General features: G+C 46.5%; 1 protein-coding gene across 1 annotated transcript; it reads left to right on the forward strand.

Annotated features, from left to right (window-relative positions):
- The first annotated feature begins 12,836 nt into the window (after positions 1–12,836).
- On the forward strand, positions 12,837–19,362 carry LOC133887557 (probable sucrose-phosphate synthase 5). Its single transcript, XM_062327546.1, has 12 exons — positions 12,837–12,965; positions 13,050–13,310; positions 13,430–13,519; positions 13,880–14,124; positions 14,238–14,301; positions 15,829–16,683; positions 16,772–16,903; positions 16,988–17,164; positions 17,237–17,290; positions 17,383–18,309; positions 18,416–18,543; positions 18,626–19,362. Exons 2-12 carry the CDS (start codon positions 13,080–13,082, stop codon positions 18,882–18,884), a joined length of 3,162 nt encoding a protein of 1,053 aa, XP_062183530.1. The 5' UTR covers positions 12,837–12,965; positions 13,050–13,079; the 3' UTR covers positions 18,885–19,362.
- Positions 19,363–19,768: the final 406 nt, after the last annotated feature.

The raw sequence follows: 19,768 nt of genomic DNA on the forward strand, positions 1-19,768 counted from the left end.
TATGCTTCTGCCCTCTAGCTAGCATATACCGAAGCACATATATACTGTAACGCTGCCTTTCCTACGGGTACATGCTGCATGCTCCTTTTGCAGTTAGGGCATATTCTTTCGGACGAGCAGTAGGGCATTGATCCTGGGGCACATGAGGATGCTCTATCTCGAGGCTTTTTGCTGATAAGAACTGAAATGAACGGTGCCTCAGGCGTGACGACAGATGGCCTATGGGCGCACGGCACATTGGCACAAGTGAAAGATATTTTCCCTCATGGGAAAAGATAAAAGAGGGTTTACCTTAAAAATCATATGTAACTATACATTTTAGGTACAAAACTTCAATCGTTACAAGATTCCCCCTTTTGAGATAAACACATTAGATGTGTAACGATCGGCTAGTTAGCGTAGAAAACGTGCCTTAGCATTTGACAAGTTTCTTGAAAATTATGCTAGCTACGTACGTGTTTGTTTGGAAGCAGAAGATTAAGTTCAATTGTCTGATTCATCAGACCACAAGTTCAAAAAAACAAAATGAAGAAGAAGAGTTGGAACCAAGAGTATTGATGCATGCGTGCAGAAGAATAGAACAAATGCCTACGTAGACCTGTACGATTGATCACCGAGTACTGTCAGGGAACATCTTTCAGGAGATGCCTTTGTTGTGTTAGCATTATGGAAGTGTTTGGAACGTACCATGTGTCAAACAAACATTGCGTAACAGCCTTCTCTCTTGCATGACGTCGACAGGTGCATCACGTCAATCTCAAAACGGATTTCCATTTAAATATATTAGCACCAAACGCATATACCACGGTGCAACTAACACTAACACGCACCAATGCGGCGCTCGGTTAGCATGCACGAACGAATCGGTTCGCTAAACTAAACGCATAAACTGATGGAAAAATATGAATAATATATGTTAAGATGTTCAATTGTATGCATCTAAATGTCCCTATCGGTTGTCCACTATCTACCTACTATATATTATATATACACACATGTATGGCTGCACATATTTATCTTGCCACAATTAATTGTGAAAAATAAATACAGATAATGGAAAAGAGCGTACCTGTAACAGAGGGTACAACAAAGAGGTTCTATTTGTTTAATAATATTTTTTTGAAAAATTATAAAAATAATAGCTAAATTCAAAAATAATAAGAATAGATACATGTCGGCACGCGGAATACTGACAAGTATCCTGTGGGCATTCCGAATGCCGACAGCCTACGTGGCACTGAGCCCGGGGCCCTGTCGGCACACGAAAAGCAGACCGATAGGACCCCAGATAGACACCGATAGGGGTGTCGCGGGAGCGAAGAGCTGATATAACTGTCGGTAAATAGAATGTTGATAGGCCTATCAGCATTCTGCTGACCAACCGTCCTCTTTTTATTGATTTTTATTAATAATTAGGGTTGACGACAGCTAATTTTTCATTCAAATTTGTTTTTTTGTTTTTAATAAATTTATGTTATAGGAATACTGAAAAAAAAATTAATCGACAATAATAGTCAGGGAGCACAATTATCATAGAATCAGGCATGAATGTTACATACGTTGAAAAATATTACATGGGGTTTATCGTCAGTGCGCCAATGGACTCTAACCATAAAAGAGATGACGATAACAAACGTTGGTATGTACGGTACGCCTAAAGACTAACGTAATAATGTGCCACTGCTAAACCTAAATTGTCTAAGGGAATGAAAGTATGTCGGGTTACAATAGATGCTCTCTACTAAGTGTACTTAGGATATTTTCCCTATCGTACATCGGGGCCTCCGCCTTAGCGTGACGGGCTCTCTTCCGCTTCCTTTCCCTCTTTGCTTCGTGTGCTTCAGCCGTGGCATGCTCCCCCGCTGCATTCCTCATGCGCTCCTCGTCCTAACGCTTCAGTTGTAGTTTCTCCTGTTGTTGCTCGTATTCCCGGCGTTCGTACACTTTCCTCCTCCACCGCATGGTCATTTGGACCCACTACTTCTGGTGCTCATTTTGCTCTGTATCCAGCCATTCCATGAAGTTACATATAGGTGGAGGAGACTAAACAAATGAAATAAGAGGGGATATTAGTAAGACAGTGCATGAAATCATATGGAAAGTGTCACATGAGTGATTTATGTCGCTATACCGGTGGGTACTTGTATGGTCAATGTCAAGATTTGTCGTATTGGTAGTTGGCACATATGAAGAAGCGTAAGTTGTAGCATTGATACTTGACAGAGATTTTGTATGTAAGCTGTTACTTAGTGTGGTCATATTATTCTCCAAAAGTTCAGCAAAGAGTTATTATTCTCTCTGCATGGAAGGCAGGGATTCCTATGAAAGCATTGGGCTTAAAAAAATGTATTAGTAGAATGATAAAACCCGGCTATTTCATTAAAGAAAGTAAAATACATCATAAATAAGGGTAATCTTAAGGATTCATTGTTTGTCTGTGGGTACATTACGTAAGATAATATGCATCGACTCGTACCCTACTCATATACATTCTACAATAAGTTGCAATGGCATGGAGTACACCATCGCTAAATGAAGCCTGCATTATGGAAAGACAGATTGTCGGGTGCAAGAAAATATCTACTAGGTTGGTAGAAAAGATGGAGGCTTCTCATCCAGTACGTCATCACTAAATGAAGCATGCCTTAATGGTAAGTAGTAACGCCTAAACATGTAATACATAGAAAATAGACATGTACGGATAGATTTTCAGTGGTACCCCTAATAGGACAGTTTGTCTAGCGAATAGATTTCTCAACGCTACCCCAAATAAGCCGGTGTAGTCCAGGCCATAGGATCTCAAATGCTGCAACATATTTTTAGTGGTACCCCTAATAGGCCAGTGCAGTCTAGTGAATAGACTTTTCAGTGATACCCCAAATAGGTCAGTGCAGTCTAGGCCATAGGCTCTCAAATACTGCAACATCTTTACATTGCCTCCGGGACTTCTTGTATATAAATGAAACCCAATCTATTCTCTACACACATATCTACTAACCTCGTATTTAATCGAGATAATAGCGCATCCTCATCCTCTCGATGGCCCCATTAATCCACCGCCTCCACACCCCCATTTGGACGTATATGGTAGAGATTACTACAGAAACCACAATGCTCTTCCTTGTGCGTTTTGGCCACCATGTCAGCATGGACATGATGTTGTAGTCTAAATTTATGAGCATTTTGGTAACGCAGGCCGTCAATTCTTCCGTTGTCCACATTTCTGAGTAAGACCAAATAAAACGCACATTCTTTACGATTTTCACCATACCATTTATTTATCTCATATACCATTTTTTTCAGACGAATGATTGTGGTTTCCAATACTAGATTGACCCATAGTTGGAACCACACATTCAAGAATACAATTGCGCCAAGAGAGAGCCAACAATGTAAGAAGCTGCTATATCCCGTCTCGCATGGTAAGTCAGAGGAACAATCGGGAGTAATATGGATGTGTTCTAGCAAAAGGCCTAGGTGTTGATTTCGTATTTAACATGTACTGTTTCCGCCAATGTATTTCACGTAGGGCATTCATGTGCAGTATGCTACATGTATCGTACTATCATAGTTGTAGTATATGAGGGTATTATCAATTCATGTTATGCTACGTGTATTGTACTATCGTAGTGGTCAATATGAGTAGTATCAATGTATCACGAGGTACTACGTTACACTTATGTAATTTTTCATTGTACGTGTTGTTTGTAATTAAATAAATTGTACCTTGTCATGTAACAGTGGTACCCCTACTGTGTCGTTGCAGTCAGGACATCACGCAGATATGTTCGAAAGCTGATAAGATTGCACGATGTTAAGCTTTTGGAAGGCAGGAGAACACGGGTAATAAAACCAAGGCTGATAACATAGTACCGACATAAACATTTTACATGACATGTCAATCACATAATAGAACTAACATAAACATGTACAAGTATTGTCTAATGGCGCAGTCAAGGGGCGTCTCCATGGCCACGGGCGCGCTTGATGCACACGTCCGCCGGCCTCCATCTGACAGCTGCTCTGTGACACACCTGGTCGATGGAGAACGTAAAGGGGTCACGCGAAGGGTGGCGAGGCCGTGCAGCATCTACAGGGATGGCAAGGTCGGCCTGTGACGGCTACATCGGTGGAGGTGCCCCCGCTGTCTGCGATGGGCCCTCCTCATCGGCTGGCTCCATTAACCAGTCATCTGTCAAGGAGAGTGACGAGCCGGATGCTACATTGAAGGATCGTGGAACTGTTGCATGGTACAACTCTGTCAAAGGCCATGCATCACAGTATAGTTGAATTAAAAGGTGCAATCCCGAGTGATACCATTAATAGTGATGAACCTGGAACCGAAGTACACGAGTGGAAACCCAGAGTCGGCATGTAATGTAGCGGTGGTGGTCGAGACGACAAGGAGGGTTCCGTGTGGAAGCGTGTCGACGTAGCCCGAGCGCGTGACGGTGACCTCGTCTGTGTGGTAGGCCCGATTACGTCCTGTACCATCTGGGAAGAAGCACATTGAAACTCGTCGAGGCAATGCCGTGCCAACTGACGCAGGCCAACCATCAGCTCACCCGAGTCAACCTGTTGTGGGACCGACTCCCAGTGGTCCATGAAGTCTAGTAACTTCGTGCCGATGTCCCTGCACGTGTCCGCATACTATGCCCGAGCGACCACATTTAATATGGAGAATGAAAGTCAGTACAATGAAACAGCCTCATGTACCATTGCGTGGTATGCCGCTGCCAGCTCCGTAGCGAACATGTCGGTGACCTCTAGCTTGTGCTACAGTGGCTCCGGAGGCACAGAGAAGCACCTAACCCGCGTCACCTCGTGGAACCAATGCAAGTACGCGTCCTCCATCCTAGGGTCGTAAGGCCCGTTGGGGACGTGGACATCTGCAGCCACGTCCGCCTACTCATCCACCGACGCCTGCAACTTACCCCTCCAAGTTGCATCGTACGCGATGCCCTGGCCCTTCCTCGTCATCCTGTAAGACAAAGTTACAATTACAGAACAGATAACATGGATAGTAAAGAACATGTACCAACAAATACTTACAAGTGAGTGTTGTTCATCGGTAGTCGCGGCAGGGGGAAGTGCTGGTGATACTCAAACTTGCTGAACACTCTGTTCGGGCAGTAGGGCTCGATCGTGATGTTGAACACCAACCATCTCTGCATCAGCCAAAGAGCCTAGTCCCTGTGGCACAAGTTGGAGAGGCCAATAGGCGTGCGCGTCGTGACCGCCTCATGGTCGTATGTTGCCCAACGCACCCTATCCATCTACAGCTGGTCGAATGTGGCAACGAACTGAGGGTACAGAAAGTGTGTCATCCCCGTCACCCACCTCGGCTCCATGAAAAAGAAAAATATCAGGCATATATGCACCATGAAAGAACAATACTGAAAAAAATGTGTTAACTTGTAATACTTACGTCGTGCTTGCACCAGAGCGAACCCATCACAAGGCCATCAACTACGTCATGCAGGCCGAACGCGACGGGAAGTAGAAAGACTGGTCGTAAGTGTCATACGAGCTCAGGTGCAGGCGCCCTATGTCGAAGCGCTAGTACGACCACAGGGTCAGGAGCAAAGGACAACCTATGATCAACCCGTACTCACTCCTCCTGCAGCAAGCCTCACACAATGCCCAGTACGTCTGCACTAGGACTGCGGAGCCCTAACTGAACTGAGGGACCTGCTCTAGGGGGCTATCCGCAATCTACTGCACGAAGAAGAGGAACCGCTTGTCTACGGTGTCCGCATGCATGCTGGTGAAGAGGACCTAACCAAACAGCCACAGCAGGTACGCCTCCAAGTGCCGTCGCACTCTCCAATCCTCTGACTCTGGCGTCAAGCGGTCCGCCCGGAACTACTGGACCCATGCCTTTGATGGACCGTGGGGCAAGTCAAAGCCCACCTGCTCAGGCTGCTGACCCTTAGGGATGACTCTGTGGAACCTAGCCAGGAGCTCGTCCCTCCACCTGGCGTGCAAGTCTGGCTCGAACACTGCAGTCCCCGCCAAGGGCAATCCTAGTACCATGGAGACGTCCTGCAGCGTGACAGTCATCTCACCTACGAGCAGGTGAAAAGTGTGCATCTCTGGCCGCCAGCGGTCGATTAGTGCTATCAGCAGTGCCCTGTCCAGGGGAAATTGGGGGGCCCGTTCCCTAGTCGAGTCGAGGAGATGGGCCAAAGGAAGGAAACCCGATGCCCTCAACCTACGGAAAATAAATAATGTGAGTAAAATATCGAGTTATTTACAACAGCAAACATATAATGCACAAATTTATTACCTTGGGATCCAACGCTGGTCAAGCCTGCAGAAGTGGCCCAGAGTACACAAGCGCAAGGACGGGTATAGGTTCGTGCCGTCCAAGTGTGTCCAATGCATCGCATCAATCACAGGGTCAATGAGCTCCATACCTGAAAGCAAAAAGGATTGTATTGCATAACATAATAAACACGACAAGCACAGAGTAATACAATGTAGAATATGCAAAACAACAATTGAACTCGAGAGAAATAAAACACAAAGAATAATACATAAATGAAACACAATATGAGGAGAAACGTAGCAGGCGTATCAAAAACATCATAGAGTACAACTCATCATCTGTAACGAATTATGAGTACATTCAAAAGTTGGCAATATTACAACGGGGTCTAAATAAATACAAAGGTTATCAGGTACTTTGAATAAAACATAATATAACATGGTCCAAATATAACATCACATACTCAGGTTGTCCAGTAACTCCAAATAGTACATAATACAATATGCTCCAAATATTACAACACATACTCATGTTGTTCGAATATTACAAGGGTTCAACACATAGACAGACAAATATTACAAACATAGAGCGCCATCCAATTAGTATTACAGTATGAAAGCAGCTACGCATTGCTTCAAATAATAGTCTCGTTAGAAGGATTTTTCTTCTTCGGTTGGCGTACCGGGACACGCCTAACCTTCTTGCCTGATGCCAGAGTGTCCACTGGATACTGCTCGCACTGCCGCCATGAATGCGGACCTCCGCATACCAGGTACTCCTTGCGGGCGCGTGCTCCCTCAGCATTGTCCATATCGTTCATGATACGCTGAGTCTTCCATCGCCCCTTTGTGTCGACCTTGCTATTTGGATCTGGAATCCAATACAGACCATTTTCAAGCCACTTCATGAGGTCTTTCATAGCCCACCACCCAAGCAACTCGCTGGACCAAGTCCTTTTCTATTGTTTTCTTGTGGTAGTACGGTGACACAAAATACTCTGACTCTATGCTACCATTTGCGCAACAAGCTAGCACATGAGAGAAAGGCAAATGCATCAATGATGGCTTGTTGCTTGTGCACTCGCACTTGTTGTCCACTGGCCATAACTTGCATTCCATTGTAATGTCCTGCCTTCCGATACCCAGTCTGCCCTTGTCACACAACGTCACCACGAAGACGTGCTGACAGTTACCAACATTATGAAATTTGTGGGACTGACCCTTCCTGCTTTTCTTGTCCATTTAAGATGTAATCTTCTCTATGTACACCATTTGCGGGTTGTCTATATGTAGTGCGGCCTTACTGTAACGCTCTCGGAGATACCGCTGTGTTCCACTAATGACTCCCTCTGTAATTACCACCAATGGCAGTGACCTATTCCCCTTCATCACCCAATTGTAAACCTCGACGAGGTTAATTGTCATAATTCCAAAATGTGAACTATCAATATCCGCAAATGAGTGCCCATTTCTCCAGTGGTTCATGTCTGATCCAGTCGGAGAAACACTTAACCCTCCTTCCACCCTTCCTTCTCCTGGTCACACTCTGCAACTCATGTGGTAAAGGCTCTAGGCCCTCGGGCTCCTCCTCCCTTGGTACAACTGGTTTCTTCAATACTTTATCCATATGCTTACCAGTTAGTTTATCCAGCTCTTCCCATAGTGCATCAAACTTTCTACTTTGGTTCTATTTGCACAGCTTCTTAAAAAGATTCATCAACCTCTTGCTCCTAAATTATTTGTAGAAGTTTGCTCCGAGATGCCGTATGCACTAATGACTATGCAAATCTGGCCATGGTAATACCCCAGCCGCACCACTATGCAATGTGCTAATAGCGTTCAACAAGCCTGCATGACGATCATGGAGTACATACATGTTAGGCCTGTTACTAACAACACCTCTCTTAACCTACTGCAAGGACCACACCCAACTATCCGTAGATTCGCGTTTGACGAATACAAAGGCCAAAGGCATAACCTGGTTCTCACCATTTACACCAATAGCTGTGAGTATCTGCCCCCTATATTTGTCTGTGAGGAATGTCCCATCCACAAACATCACCGGCCGACAATGTTGGAATGCCTCGATCATACAGTCGAATGACCAGAACGCCCACTAAAGGACTCGATCTACATCTTGATTGACAAAATGATGAATAGCAATATAGGTACCCAGGTTCCTCCCCTGAATAACCTCTAGCAGGTAAGGTAAGTTGTGGTACGAGTCCTTATATGTGCCAAACCTCTTCTCTAACACCTTCTGTTTTGCTCTCCATGCCATATCATATGAAATCTCGTACCCAAATCTAGTGTTGATAGTATGCATAACTCCAAACATAGACATACTAGTCTTCTTCATAATTTCTAGGTACATCACATTTGCAACATAATCAACGCTCATATTCCTGTGCGCATGCAGAGGTTGGCTTAAGTTGCAAGTATGTGGCTCAACAATAGATGCTACTCATACTGTGTCACACCTTGGCAAGAATCTATGAACTCGACAAGTGCAACCTTCAGCTAAATATTTGACATCATATGTCCGAGGATTAGATATTATCACCTTAAACTCTATCTTCTCTGAGAAACACCATCTCTTCACTGCATGCTACAGATGGACCTTGTCATAAAAAATTTGGCATTTGGTCACCGCGATGGAATCATACTCCCATGCCGATTCATGTCTATCGTTCACCATTAACTTCTCCAATGCAAAACTCGTCCATCTTCTGGAATTCCTGCACCAGAGTCCACAAATGTGCAGAACTCATTGTTATCTGTCTCCATCTAATCCACTATACCTCGTCCCACTCTCCCTGATCAGCACGCATCGCGGCCCAATTTTCTTCCCCATCGTTAAGTTCTTCTCTTGCGGTATGTATCTCAACCGGTGCACTAGTCTTCAGGGTACCTCCGGAACCACACTCTATTGCACCTCCTCAGGGATAATATTTTCAGCAATAGCTTCTATGGTGCTAGGTCCGACTTCTGTCAACGCAACATCACTCGCTTCTACAAGGATGCAATGAGAAAATCCCCGTCTCAACCCCAGTGGCACAAATTGTTGTCATTGCTTCGAACATATAACCTCCAAGAGCTCCTAATGCCAGTCGGTTCCTCGACGTCTAGGAATCAGAACTTTCACCATTAACCGTTGATGTGTCGGACTAAGTTGCAGCAGATTATACAGCCATCCTAACACTTGGGGCCGTTGAATCTCTTCCGGACTATGCAAATCTATGTCCAAATACTGGAAATTACTCAGATCCACTCTACTGTCACAATACATGACATATTCAGGGCCGTAAAAAAACCTTGAACCCCACTATGGTTGACATACCTGATTCAACAACCATACTATACTAAGTCAGGTTAAATAATTCTAACCAATATACAACAGCTATGACCATAAAATCTATTCAACCTCATCACTTGTATTCTACATAACCATCAAATATCACCGCTAATTTACTCTTTATGTTCACATTGTATCATTCTAAATGTATTACTATCAAAAATAATTACTGCATTTCTATTCTAAATATCCTACAACTATTAAATTTGTACTACATATTCATAACAATTCAACTTCAAACAAACCTATATTGTCTAATTATTGAAAATCCATAACAATTCAAATGTACAATTCCTTCATCAATGAAAAGTATATACATCTAATAATATCCAATTTTCATAATGCTATTAAATAACCTATTTTAATTCTAAATTACCAAAAAAAAATTAAAAATCAACTATTTCACATTTCCTAACTAACTATACTATATTTCTAGCTATAACTAATTCCGAATCATATCTCCTCTACTCTACTCTAAATTTCATATCCTTATTTTTTAAATTATGTACTATACTGGACATTTCTCTAATAGTCTCTAAGATAGTATTTGGTTGGAGAGCGAGTGGCATGGGATGACTCCATCCATATATTTAAGGATGGGATGATTCCAGATACTTATTTGGTGGGAGGGATGGAACGATCCCATTTTAGGATCTCGGGCCCACCGTCATCCTCACATCCCAAGTGGGATGGCTGCATTCCAGAAATTTTTTGGGATCCCCTCATCCAGCATATGAAGGAATATTCCTCTGTAGGAGCCATTCCATCCTACCTCGCTCTCCAACCAAACACCTAAAAAAATAGAATGGGATCATCCCATCCCACCTCACTCTTCAACCAAACACTACCTAACTATTTTTATATTGTTTTCGTAAGTATTCCTAATTTTTCTAGCTATTCCTAATTTTAAACTATTTTTCTTCTATCACCTACAATTTTTCTAACTACTACTGATATTTTCTAACTACTCATAATTCTTCTAACTATGACTACTTCCTAACTACTCTAAATTTGTAACTAATCCTAAATAATTAAAAAAGAAAAACACTTATCCGCCCGCTCATTGCCGCCGCTCTCGCCGGACGCCGCTGCATGCCTCTGCCCGCCGCCCTGTCGCCTCCCATCACACGACGCCTCGCGCCGCCCGCTCTCTATGGACGGTCGCGCGTGGGAGAGGAATCAGCGGCCGATGAATATGCGAGGGATTCCTCATGCCGACAGGCTACGAGGAGTCGTTTGTCGATATTTTAAATATCGATATACCGCCACCCTGCACGAACTGTCTACATGGCACCACCCTTTAGGTGGGTCCATAATCTGTCGACTTTCGGAATGCCGACAGGCCTCCAGGTCCACTGTCACATAGGCTGTCGGTATACAGAATACCGATAAATCCCTTGTCGGTATTCTGTGTGTCCATTCTTACAATTTTTTAATTTAGCTATTATTCTTACAATTTACCAGTAAAATAATATTATTAAAAAATCCAGCAAAGGGTATATGCGAGGGATATATGGTATCGTGGAAACGTGTGCCAATGCCATGCACGCACCTCTGCGTGCCCCACGAACGCCGTAATCGCCAGGCCACTGGTTCACCAACTGACCATATAGCTAGCACAATTTTTTTTCTTTTTGCCAAAAAGAAAAGAAAGGAGAATTTCTTTTCTCTTTATTCCTCTCCTCCGTCTCCAACGGTGAAAATTTCTCAGGTGTAATTTCTATTAGAGGAGGTATCCAAATCTATCATGAATGCTTTATTAGATTGTTTTAGATTAGTATTTTGATAGGCTACGAAAATTGATCCTTATTGTGAATTGGATATTCACAATTATCTTGGCAACAGAGTGATTCGAACTTGATGTCATAATCCTTAACGTATTGATCATAAATTAACTTAAATCATCGCCCGAATCGTCGTTGAAAAGTTTATCATCGAAATTCATCTGATTGATCATCAGCTCGCTAGGAAGAAAGGTAAAGTTGTCGTAGAACCCTTCATCTGAAAACCGGTTCTTAGTGAAGCTTTGTGCGATGTCAACAGTATCTTGTGTGTAGACTTCAATGCCTTTTTTCATGATCCCCACGGACGGCACCGACTGTCGATGATTGGTGAACTGTCAATCTATCAAACTTGTTGAAGAAATAAAAGATACTTGAAGTAGATGAATCACGAGGAAACACACATAAGTTTTTAGACAAATTTAGACCTCTATGAGGATAATAATCATATGTTATATTTGTCTTATATTGATCTGAGTTTGCTATAAATGGGTGTGTAGCTAGTCTAGATAGATCTAAATCTAGTCGGTAATTTTCTCCTTGGTTTTCGTTGGCTTATATAGCTTCTAATGACTTTGTATTGCTTGTTCTTGACTTGTTTGGTCTTGTCCTCCGGAGGGCCCTTTGGCTATATATATATATGGGGGTGATGTAAGTTCTCTAGACTTTTTTCTTCATATTTTTATAGATAAACCTTTCGAGCTATGAGATGTCTTGATGTTTTTTTTTTCTTTCAGAAATCTCTTCACAAAGATAAAGATATACCTAAAAATTATAGAAAATCTTGATATGTCCATATATAATAACTATCCATGACTCATTGTCAATATACATACGAATATTCATGACAATTATACGTTACCTACCTACTATATATATGTGGCTACCCATATATATCCTGCCACAATTAATTGTGAAAAATAAATACAGATAATTAGGGGCAGAACTAGGCCTAACCCAAGACCCAAACCATATCCGGAGCCAAATACAAGCCACGGTATATGACCCATAAAAACTACAAGAAAATAAGAAGCAGAATATGGACCGCGATCTGAGCCACGACCCCAGTGCACCGGTGGGAGCTCGGCCCCTGCAGATAATGGAAAAGATCGTCCCTGTAACAGAGGGTATATTAAAGGGCATATGCGAGGCACATATGATATCGTGGAAACGTGTGCCAATGCCATGCACGCACCTCTGCGTGCCCCACGAACGCCGTAATCGCCAAGCCACTGGTTCATCAACTGGCCATATCGCTAGCAAGAAAAAAATTACTTTCGCCAAAAAGAAAAGAAGGAGAATTTCTTTTCGCTTTATTCCTCTCCTCCCATCGATGTCGCCAGCGATAGGGGATAGCCAGATAGCCGCGAAGAGAATCCCCACAGCCACCAAAATCACAAGAAAGAAAATAAATATTCCCCTATCGTTGGAAAAATTAAAGTAAAAAAAGAAAAAGTATTTTCAAAATTTTTATTCTGCTCTGTTCGACGATACAAAGCTCGCGAGTCGCCTCCTTTCTTTCCCCTGCACCACAGCTCGACACCAGCAAAGAACTCCAGGTATACTACCCAAAAGAGATCGTTCATCAGCTGAGCTCTTCTTCTTGGTACATGCGGTGCTAGCTAGCTCATCGCTCTCCATAGCTAAGCTCAGGCGGCGAGGAGGAGGAGGAGATGGCGGCGGGGAACGAGTGGATCAACGGGTACCTGGAGGCGATCCTGGACGCGGGCGTCAAGCTGCGCAGCCAGCAGGCCGGGACGCCGCTGGCGCTGCCGCAGCTGCTGCCGGCACCGGCGCTGGCCGAGTCGGCGGTGGCGGCGGCGGCGTACAGCCCGACGCGGTACTTCGTGGAGGAGGTGGTGAGCCGCTTCGACGACCGCGACCTCCACAAGACCTGGACAAAGGTTCGTTCGTCACTTGAGCTCGCTGCTGCCAGGATGGGTCGAATAATTAATCGAGCTACGGCTGCATGCATGGTTGTTCTTGCTCGGATGCTTGCCGTACCGACGAGCTTTTTCTGCAGGTGGTGGCGATGCGGAACAGCCAGGAGCGCAACAACCGGCTGGAGAACCTCTGCTGGCGGATCTGGCACGTCGCAAGGAAGAAGAAGCAGGTACTGGGCACGCCATGGAATTCTGCTTTTGCTACGACCCGTTTCGATTCTCCAGTTAGCCTGGCCCATAGGGCACTGGCGCTCGTCCGATTTAATTCCGCTCGCCTTGGGCTGGGTCTTGTGTCCTGCGTTTGGTTTGGGCCATGGCTGGAGCACCCACCACCACCAGCAGCACCACTGGTTTTCTTCCCTCTTTGGGAAAGGAAAACGCGTCCAAATTGTCTCCTGGTTCTTGACCTTTTGTTGTCGGTGGAGCTTCAAGAGATTATTCGCACATCTAGCTTAAATTTGTCCCGTTAAAAAGGAGGAAATTCTCATCGGTGAAATTTGCTGAATGGACGATACCTTCACCGCCGGCAGGTGGAGTGGGAGTTCTCGCGGCAGCTGGAGCGGTGGAGGCTGGAGCAGGAGCTGGGCAGCCGCGAGGCCGCCGAGGACCTCTCCGAGGGCGAGAAGGACAAGCCCGACGGCGCCGGCCCCGCACAGCCCGACCAGCACCAGCAGAGCCGGTTCGCGAGGATCAACTCCGACGCCCGGATCGTGTCCGACGAGGAGGAGGAGGAGGAGAGCAAAGACGGCAGGAACCTCTACATCGTCCTCGTCAGGTAGTAATCAAACTGATCACTCAACTGACCACATCGCCACTGGTCGACACGTGTCACGTTTCGATTCATTCAACCTTGATAATCGAGCACTGCGTGTTCATGCTCTGTTGCAGCATACACGGGCTCGTCCGTGGGGAGAACATGGAGCTCGGCCGAGACTCTGACACTGGGGGCCAGGTCAGTGTGTGTTTGTACATACATACATAATAACACCCCTATAATTATCCACGAGAAAAAGAGCACTGCTACATGTACAAACAAACTTTGTTAAAAAAAATTGTGTTACTGCCTACTCCCTCGAGTCTAGAAAAAATAAATATCATTTTAAGTTACATGCAGTCGACTGTTTCAAATTTTAGCTATAAATTATTTTTATATATTGAGTTTAGATACATAAAAATAATACGAGTAAGTTTGTTTTGAAAAAAATACTTTCATCAAAATATTCTTCAGCTATGTTTTATCAATGTATTATAATAAAAAGTAGTAGTCAAAGTTGTATTTTAGTGACCGTGTCGATATTCAATTAGAAGGAGTAATATCTATCTTGCAAGTGAGTCGGTCCAAAATCCATTTCACCCAACTGGAAGTTCATATTTCACTTGCATCATGCATCCACATACTAATTGTCCATTTGTGCTACGAATTCTATCACCGGAATCCATTTGTTCACGAAATTTTAGCTCTCGAGTTGTCTTGATCATGATTTTCATACTATGTATGGTCACTCTCAATGCACGATATCTACGATGATTTCTTAGATGAGAGAATACATTAAATTGATAATTAGAAATAAACACTGCAATGGATAATATCTAAGTGTGATGTTTATGAGACTTATAATGACCAATAGATAAATGAGAGAACTTGTTACGAGGAATTACCTTACCACCAATGCATATTTTTTGGTTTCTTTCTTTTGGTTTTCAAGCATAGCTAGTTTCTTTCTAAAAACATTAGCTCATCTTTTTTTTATTTTAATTACTTACCATATCTGCTTTTAATTATTTATTTTAGATTGGAGAGAGTAATATCTATCTTGCAAGTGAGTCGGTCCAAAATCCATTTCACCTAACTGGACGTTCATATTTCACTTGCATCATGCATCCACATACTAGTTGTCCATTTGTGCTACGAGCTCTATCACCGGAATCCATTTGTTCACGAAATTTTAGCTCTAGAGTTGTCTTGATCATGATTTTTATATCACGTATGGTCACTCTCAATGTACGATACCTACAATGATTTCTTAGAGGAGAAATACATTAAATTGATAGTTAGAAATAAATACTACAGTGGATAATATCTAAATGTGATGCCTATGAGACTTACCATGACGAATAGATAAATGAGAGAACTTGTTACAAGGATATTACTACTTACCACCAATGCATTTTTTTTCTTTCTTTTGGTTTTCAAACATAGCTAGTTTCTTTCTGAAAACATTAGCTTATCTTTTTTCTTTTAATTACTTACAACCTCCGCTTTTATCTACATAGACATATATTTAATGGCTAGGACATAAACCAACGCGAAGCATTACAGTGACGTGCAGACCTGGGGAATTTGCACTGAGCTATCTTATCCAGCAACGGTCAAGTCCGGTCCGAACGTTGACACATCTGGCCGTGGCCGGTGGGTGGACCTGAGCTGACTTGTAGCGAATTAACCTTTCACTTTTGTTCTTGCGTTTGGGGGGGCCAGGTGAAGTACGTCGTGGAGCTGGCCCGGGCGCTGGCGGCCACCGCCGGCGTGCACCGGGTGGACCTCCTGACGCGGCAGATCTCCTGCCCGGACGTCGACTGGACCTACGGCGAGCCCGTCGAGATGATCACGCAGCCATCCGACGCCGATGCCGGAAGCGGCGGCGGCGGCGGCAGCGGGGCCTACATCGTGCGGCTGCCGTGCGGGCCCCGGGACAAGTACCTCCCCAAGGAGTCGCTCTGGCCGCACATCCCCGAGTTCGTGGACCGCGCGCTGGCGCACGTCACCAACGTCGCGCGCGCGCTCGGCGAGCAGCTCGGCGCGCCGGGCGCGGGAGACAGCGGCTCGGCGGCGACGCAGCCTGTGTGGCCGTACGTGATCCACGGGCACTACGCGGACGCGGCGGAGGTGGCGACGCACCTGGCGAGCGCGCTCAACGTGCCGATGGTGATGACGGGCCACTCGCTGGGCCGGAACAAGCTGGAGCAGCTGCTCAAGCTGGGCCGCATGCCGCGCGCCGAGATCCAGGGCACCTACAAGATCGCGCGCCGGATCGAGGCCGAGGAGACCGGCCTCGACGCCGCCGAGATGGTGGTCACCAGCACCAAGCAGGAGATCGAGGAGCAGTGGGGGCTCTACCACGGCTTCGACCCCAAGGTGGAGCGGAAGCTCCGGGTGCGGCGCCGCCGAGGAGTCAGCTGCCTCGGCCGGTACATGCCGCGCATGGTGGTCATCCCGCCCGGCATGGACTTCAGCTACGTCGATGCCCAGGACCTGGCCGAGGGCGATGGCGACCTGCAGGCGCTCATCAGCCGTGACAAGGCAAAGAAGCCACTGCCTCCCATTTGGTCAGAGGTATGGTACTGATCAAGGCCTTGTTGTGAAATTCAGCTAGGAGCAGAGCAGCGGTGACCTGAAGCTCCGACCTCCTCTGTTTTTGCAGGTGCTGAGGTTCTTCACCAATCCCCACAAGCCGATGATCCTGGCGCTGTCGCGGCCGGACCCAAAGAAGAACGTCACCACGCTGCTCAAGGCCTATGGCGAGAGCCGCCACCTCCGCGAGCTCGCTAACCTGGTAATTGAAACCAAACCTAGATGAAAAGATGGTGATGAAATTGGCAGAGCTGACATGGTCGAGTGACCGGCATCCGTGATGCAGACACTGATACTGGGGAACAGGGATGACATCGAGGAGATGTCCGGCGGCGCGTCCACGGTGCTGACGGCCGTGCTCAAGCTCATCGACCGGTACGATCTGTACGGCCAGGTGGCCTACCCCAAGCACCACAGGCAGACGGACGTACCCCACATATACCGCCTTGCCGCCAAGATGAAGGTACAAGTGATTTTACAATCATTTCAGAACATAGTTAAACTATTTTTCTTTAATTTTCTTGATCATTTGCAGGGAGTGTTTATCAATCCTGCTCTTGTAGAGCCATTCGGCCTCACCCTGATAGAGGTAACTATGACGTGTTCAGAAATCAGAACAAGGAATTTTCTGGTTGTGACACTGAAAGCATCTTGTGCTGTTGTGTGTGATCATATGTGTAGGCTGCTGCTTATGGTCTGCCTGTGGTCGCCACAAAGAACGGCGGGCCGGTGGACATCATCAAGGCGCTGCACAACGGCCTGCTGGTGGACCCGCACGACGCACCGGCGATCACCGACGCGCTGCTCAGCCTGCTGGCAGACAAGGCGCGGTGGCTCGAGTGCCGGCGCAACGGCCTCCGCAACATCCACCGATTCTCGTGGCCGCACCACTGCCGTCTCTACCTCTCCCACGTTGCCGCGAACTGCGACCACCCGGCTCCGCACCAGCTGCTCCGCGTCCCCGCGAGCCCGTCCTCCGCTGCCGCAGCCGACCCAAGCGCCGACGAGTCACTTTCTGATTCACTCCGCGACCTGTCCCTCGGCATCTCCGTCGACGCCTCACACGACCTCAAAGCTGGGGACTCCGCCGCAGCCATCATGGACGCCCTCCGCCGGCGCCGCTCCACTGACCGGCCGGCCAGCTCCAACAGGGCGATTGGCTTCGCGCCAGGCAGGCGGCAGAGCCTGCTGGTCGTCGCCGTCGACTGCTACCTCGGCGACGGCCAGCCAGACGTCGAGCAGCTGAAGAAAACCATCGACATGGCGCTGTCGGCCGGCGCCGCCACTGGCGGGCGGGTCGGGTACGTGCTGTCGACTGGCATGACCATCCCTGAGGCCGTGGACGCACTCAGGGCTTGCGGCGTGGACCCGTCCGGCTTCGACGCGCTGATCTGCAGCAGCGGCGCGGAGCTATGCTACCCGTGGAAGGATCTCGCCGCGGACGAGGAGTACTCGGGACATGTGGCGTTCCGGTGGCCCGGCGAGCACGTGCGGGCGGCCGTGCCAAGGCTCGGGAAGGCTGACGGCGCGCAGGAGGTGGACCTCGCCGTCGACGAGGCCGCCTGCTCCGTGCACTGCCACGCCTACGCCGCGGCGGGCGCCTCCAAGGTCAGCACACACACTAGACACACTGTACCAGCACCGTTTCCTGTCCATCTCTTTGACATGACCCGTCGCCACTGTCCTTGACGAGTTCTTGCGTGGATTTCTGCAGGTGAAGAAGATCGATTCGATCCGGCAGTCGCTGCGGATGCGCGGGTTCCGGTGCAACCTCGTGTACACGCGCGCGAGCAGGCGCCTCAACGTGATCCCGCTCTCCGCGTCGCGGCCGCGCACGCTCAGGTGAGGCCTCATCAAACTGACACCGCGCGCTGCCTCCATCCCCGTGACCGTCACCATTTCTGAGCATCTGCTGTTCACACAGGTACCTGTCGATACAATGGGGCATCGACCTGTCCAAGGTGGCCGTGCTCGTCGGCGACAAGGGCGACACCGACCGTGAGCGACTGCTCCCCGGCCTGCACAAAACGCTGGTCCTGCCGGGGCTCGTCGCACGCGGCAGCGAGGAGCTCCTCCGCGACGAGGACGGGTTCGTGACGGAGGACGTCGTCGCCATGGACTCCCCCAACATCGTCACCCTCGCCGAGGACCAGGCGCCCGCCGACATCCTCAAGGCCATCTGAGACCTGCTCTGCTCCAGGCTCCAGCTGCTGTCTTGCAGCTCTTGGCTTCACTCTGCTGGGGTTATTTTTGACTGCAGCTAGCCCTGTTCGTGGCCAAGGATCGCTGCAAACTTGCGTACCAGTTATTTTTCTTCGTTTGGTTCCATTTCATCTATGGTGGTTTTACTTTTCTTCCGGTCTTGCTTCTGCGTTCTGCCATTCTAAAAGCAACAGCGACAACAGCATGCACAGGGCAAAAGGCTTTCGTTCAGGCCATGTTGTTATGGCTGTCGCTGTTGATTTTAGATTGGCATGAAAAAAAAGATAGGAAGATAAAAATCAAAGGTAATAATGATTGCTTGCTGTTGATGTTGCACCAGCAAACATGCCACTAATATTTTTTTTTTATTGAAACACCAGTTACGCCTCTGGCAATGAGGTATTCATGTAAATATTACAAAGAAACATGGGAGAAAAACATAAAGTTGCCGAATGGAAATTTCGTTGCCAACAATAACCGATATTTGACTTTTGTACATAGTATTTTGGAAACCACCTCTCGGTTCACCTGTATGATTTAAATCATGGTTTTCGACCTTCATGCATCTGTAAGTGAGTCCTAGGAGAAATTATTTTTGCATCTTTGGTTGTTTGCTGTCTCATTTTTGTTATAGTTTTGTGTGCCAAATACATTATTTTTCAGTAATTTTCATGCCATCATTATTAGTTATGAAAGGAAAGTTTTTGACATATCCGAAGCATCACAACCATCTATCAAAGAGATACAGTCGCCGAAATTTAACAATTTGTTGACATATCTGAGTTTTTTATGATCTACCCTGAAGTTCATTTCTTGTTTATTTTCCCACCTCTACGAATTTCTCCCTACTTTCATGTAAAAATTA

This window comes from Phragmites australis, chromosome 12 (genome assembly GCF_958298935.1).
Source record: "Phragmites australis chromosome 12, lpPhrAust1.1, whole genome shotgun sequence".
Classification (NCBI taxonomy): Eukaryota; Viridiplantae; Streptophyta; class Magnoliopsida; order Poales; family Poaceae; genus Phragmites; species Phragmites australis.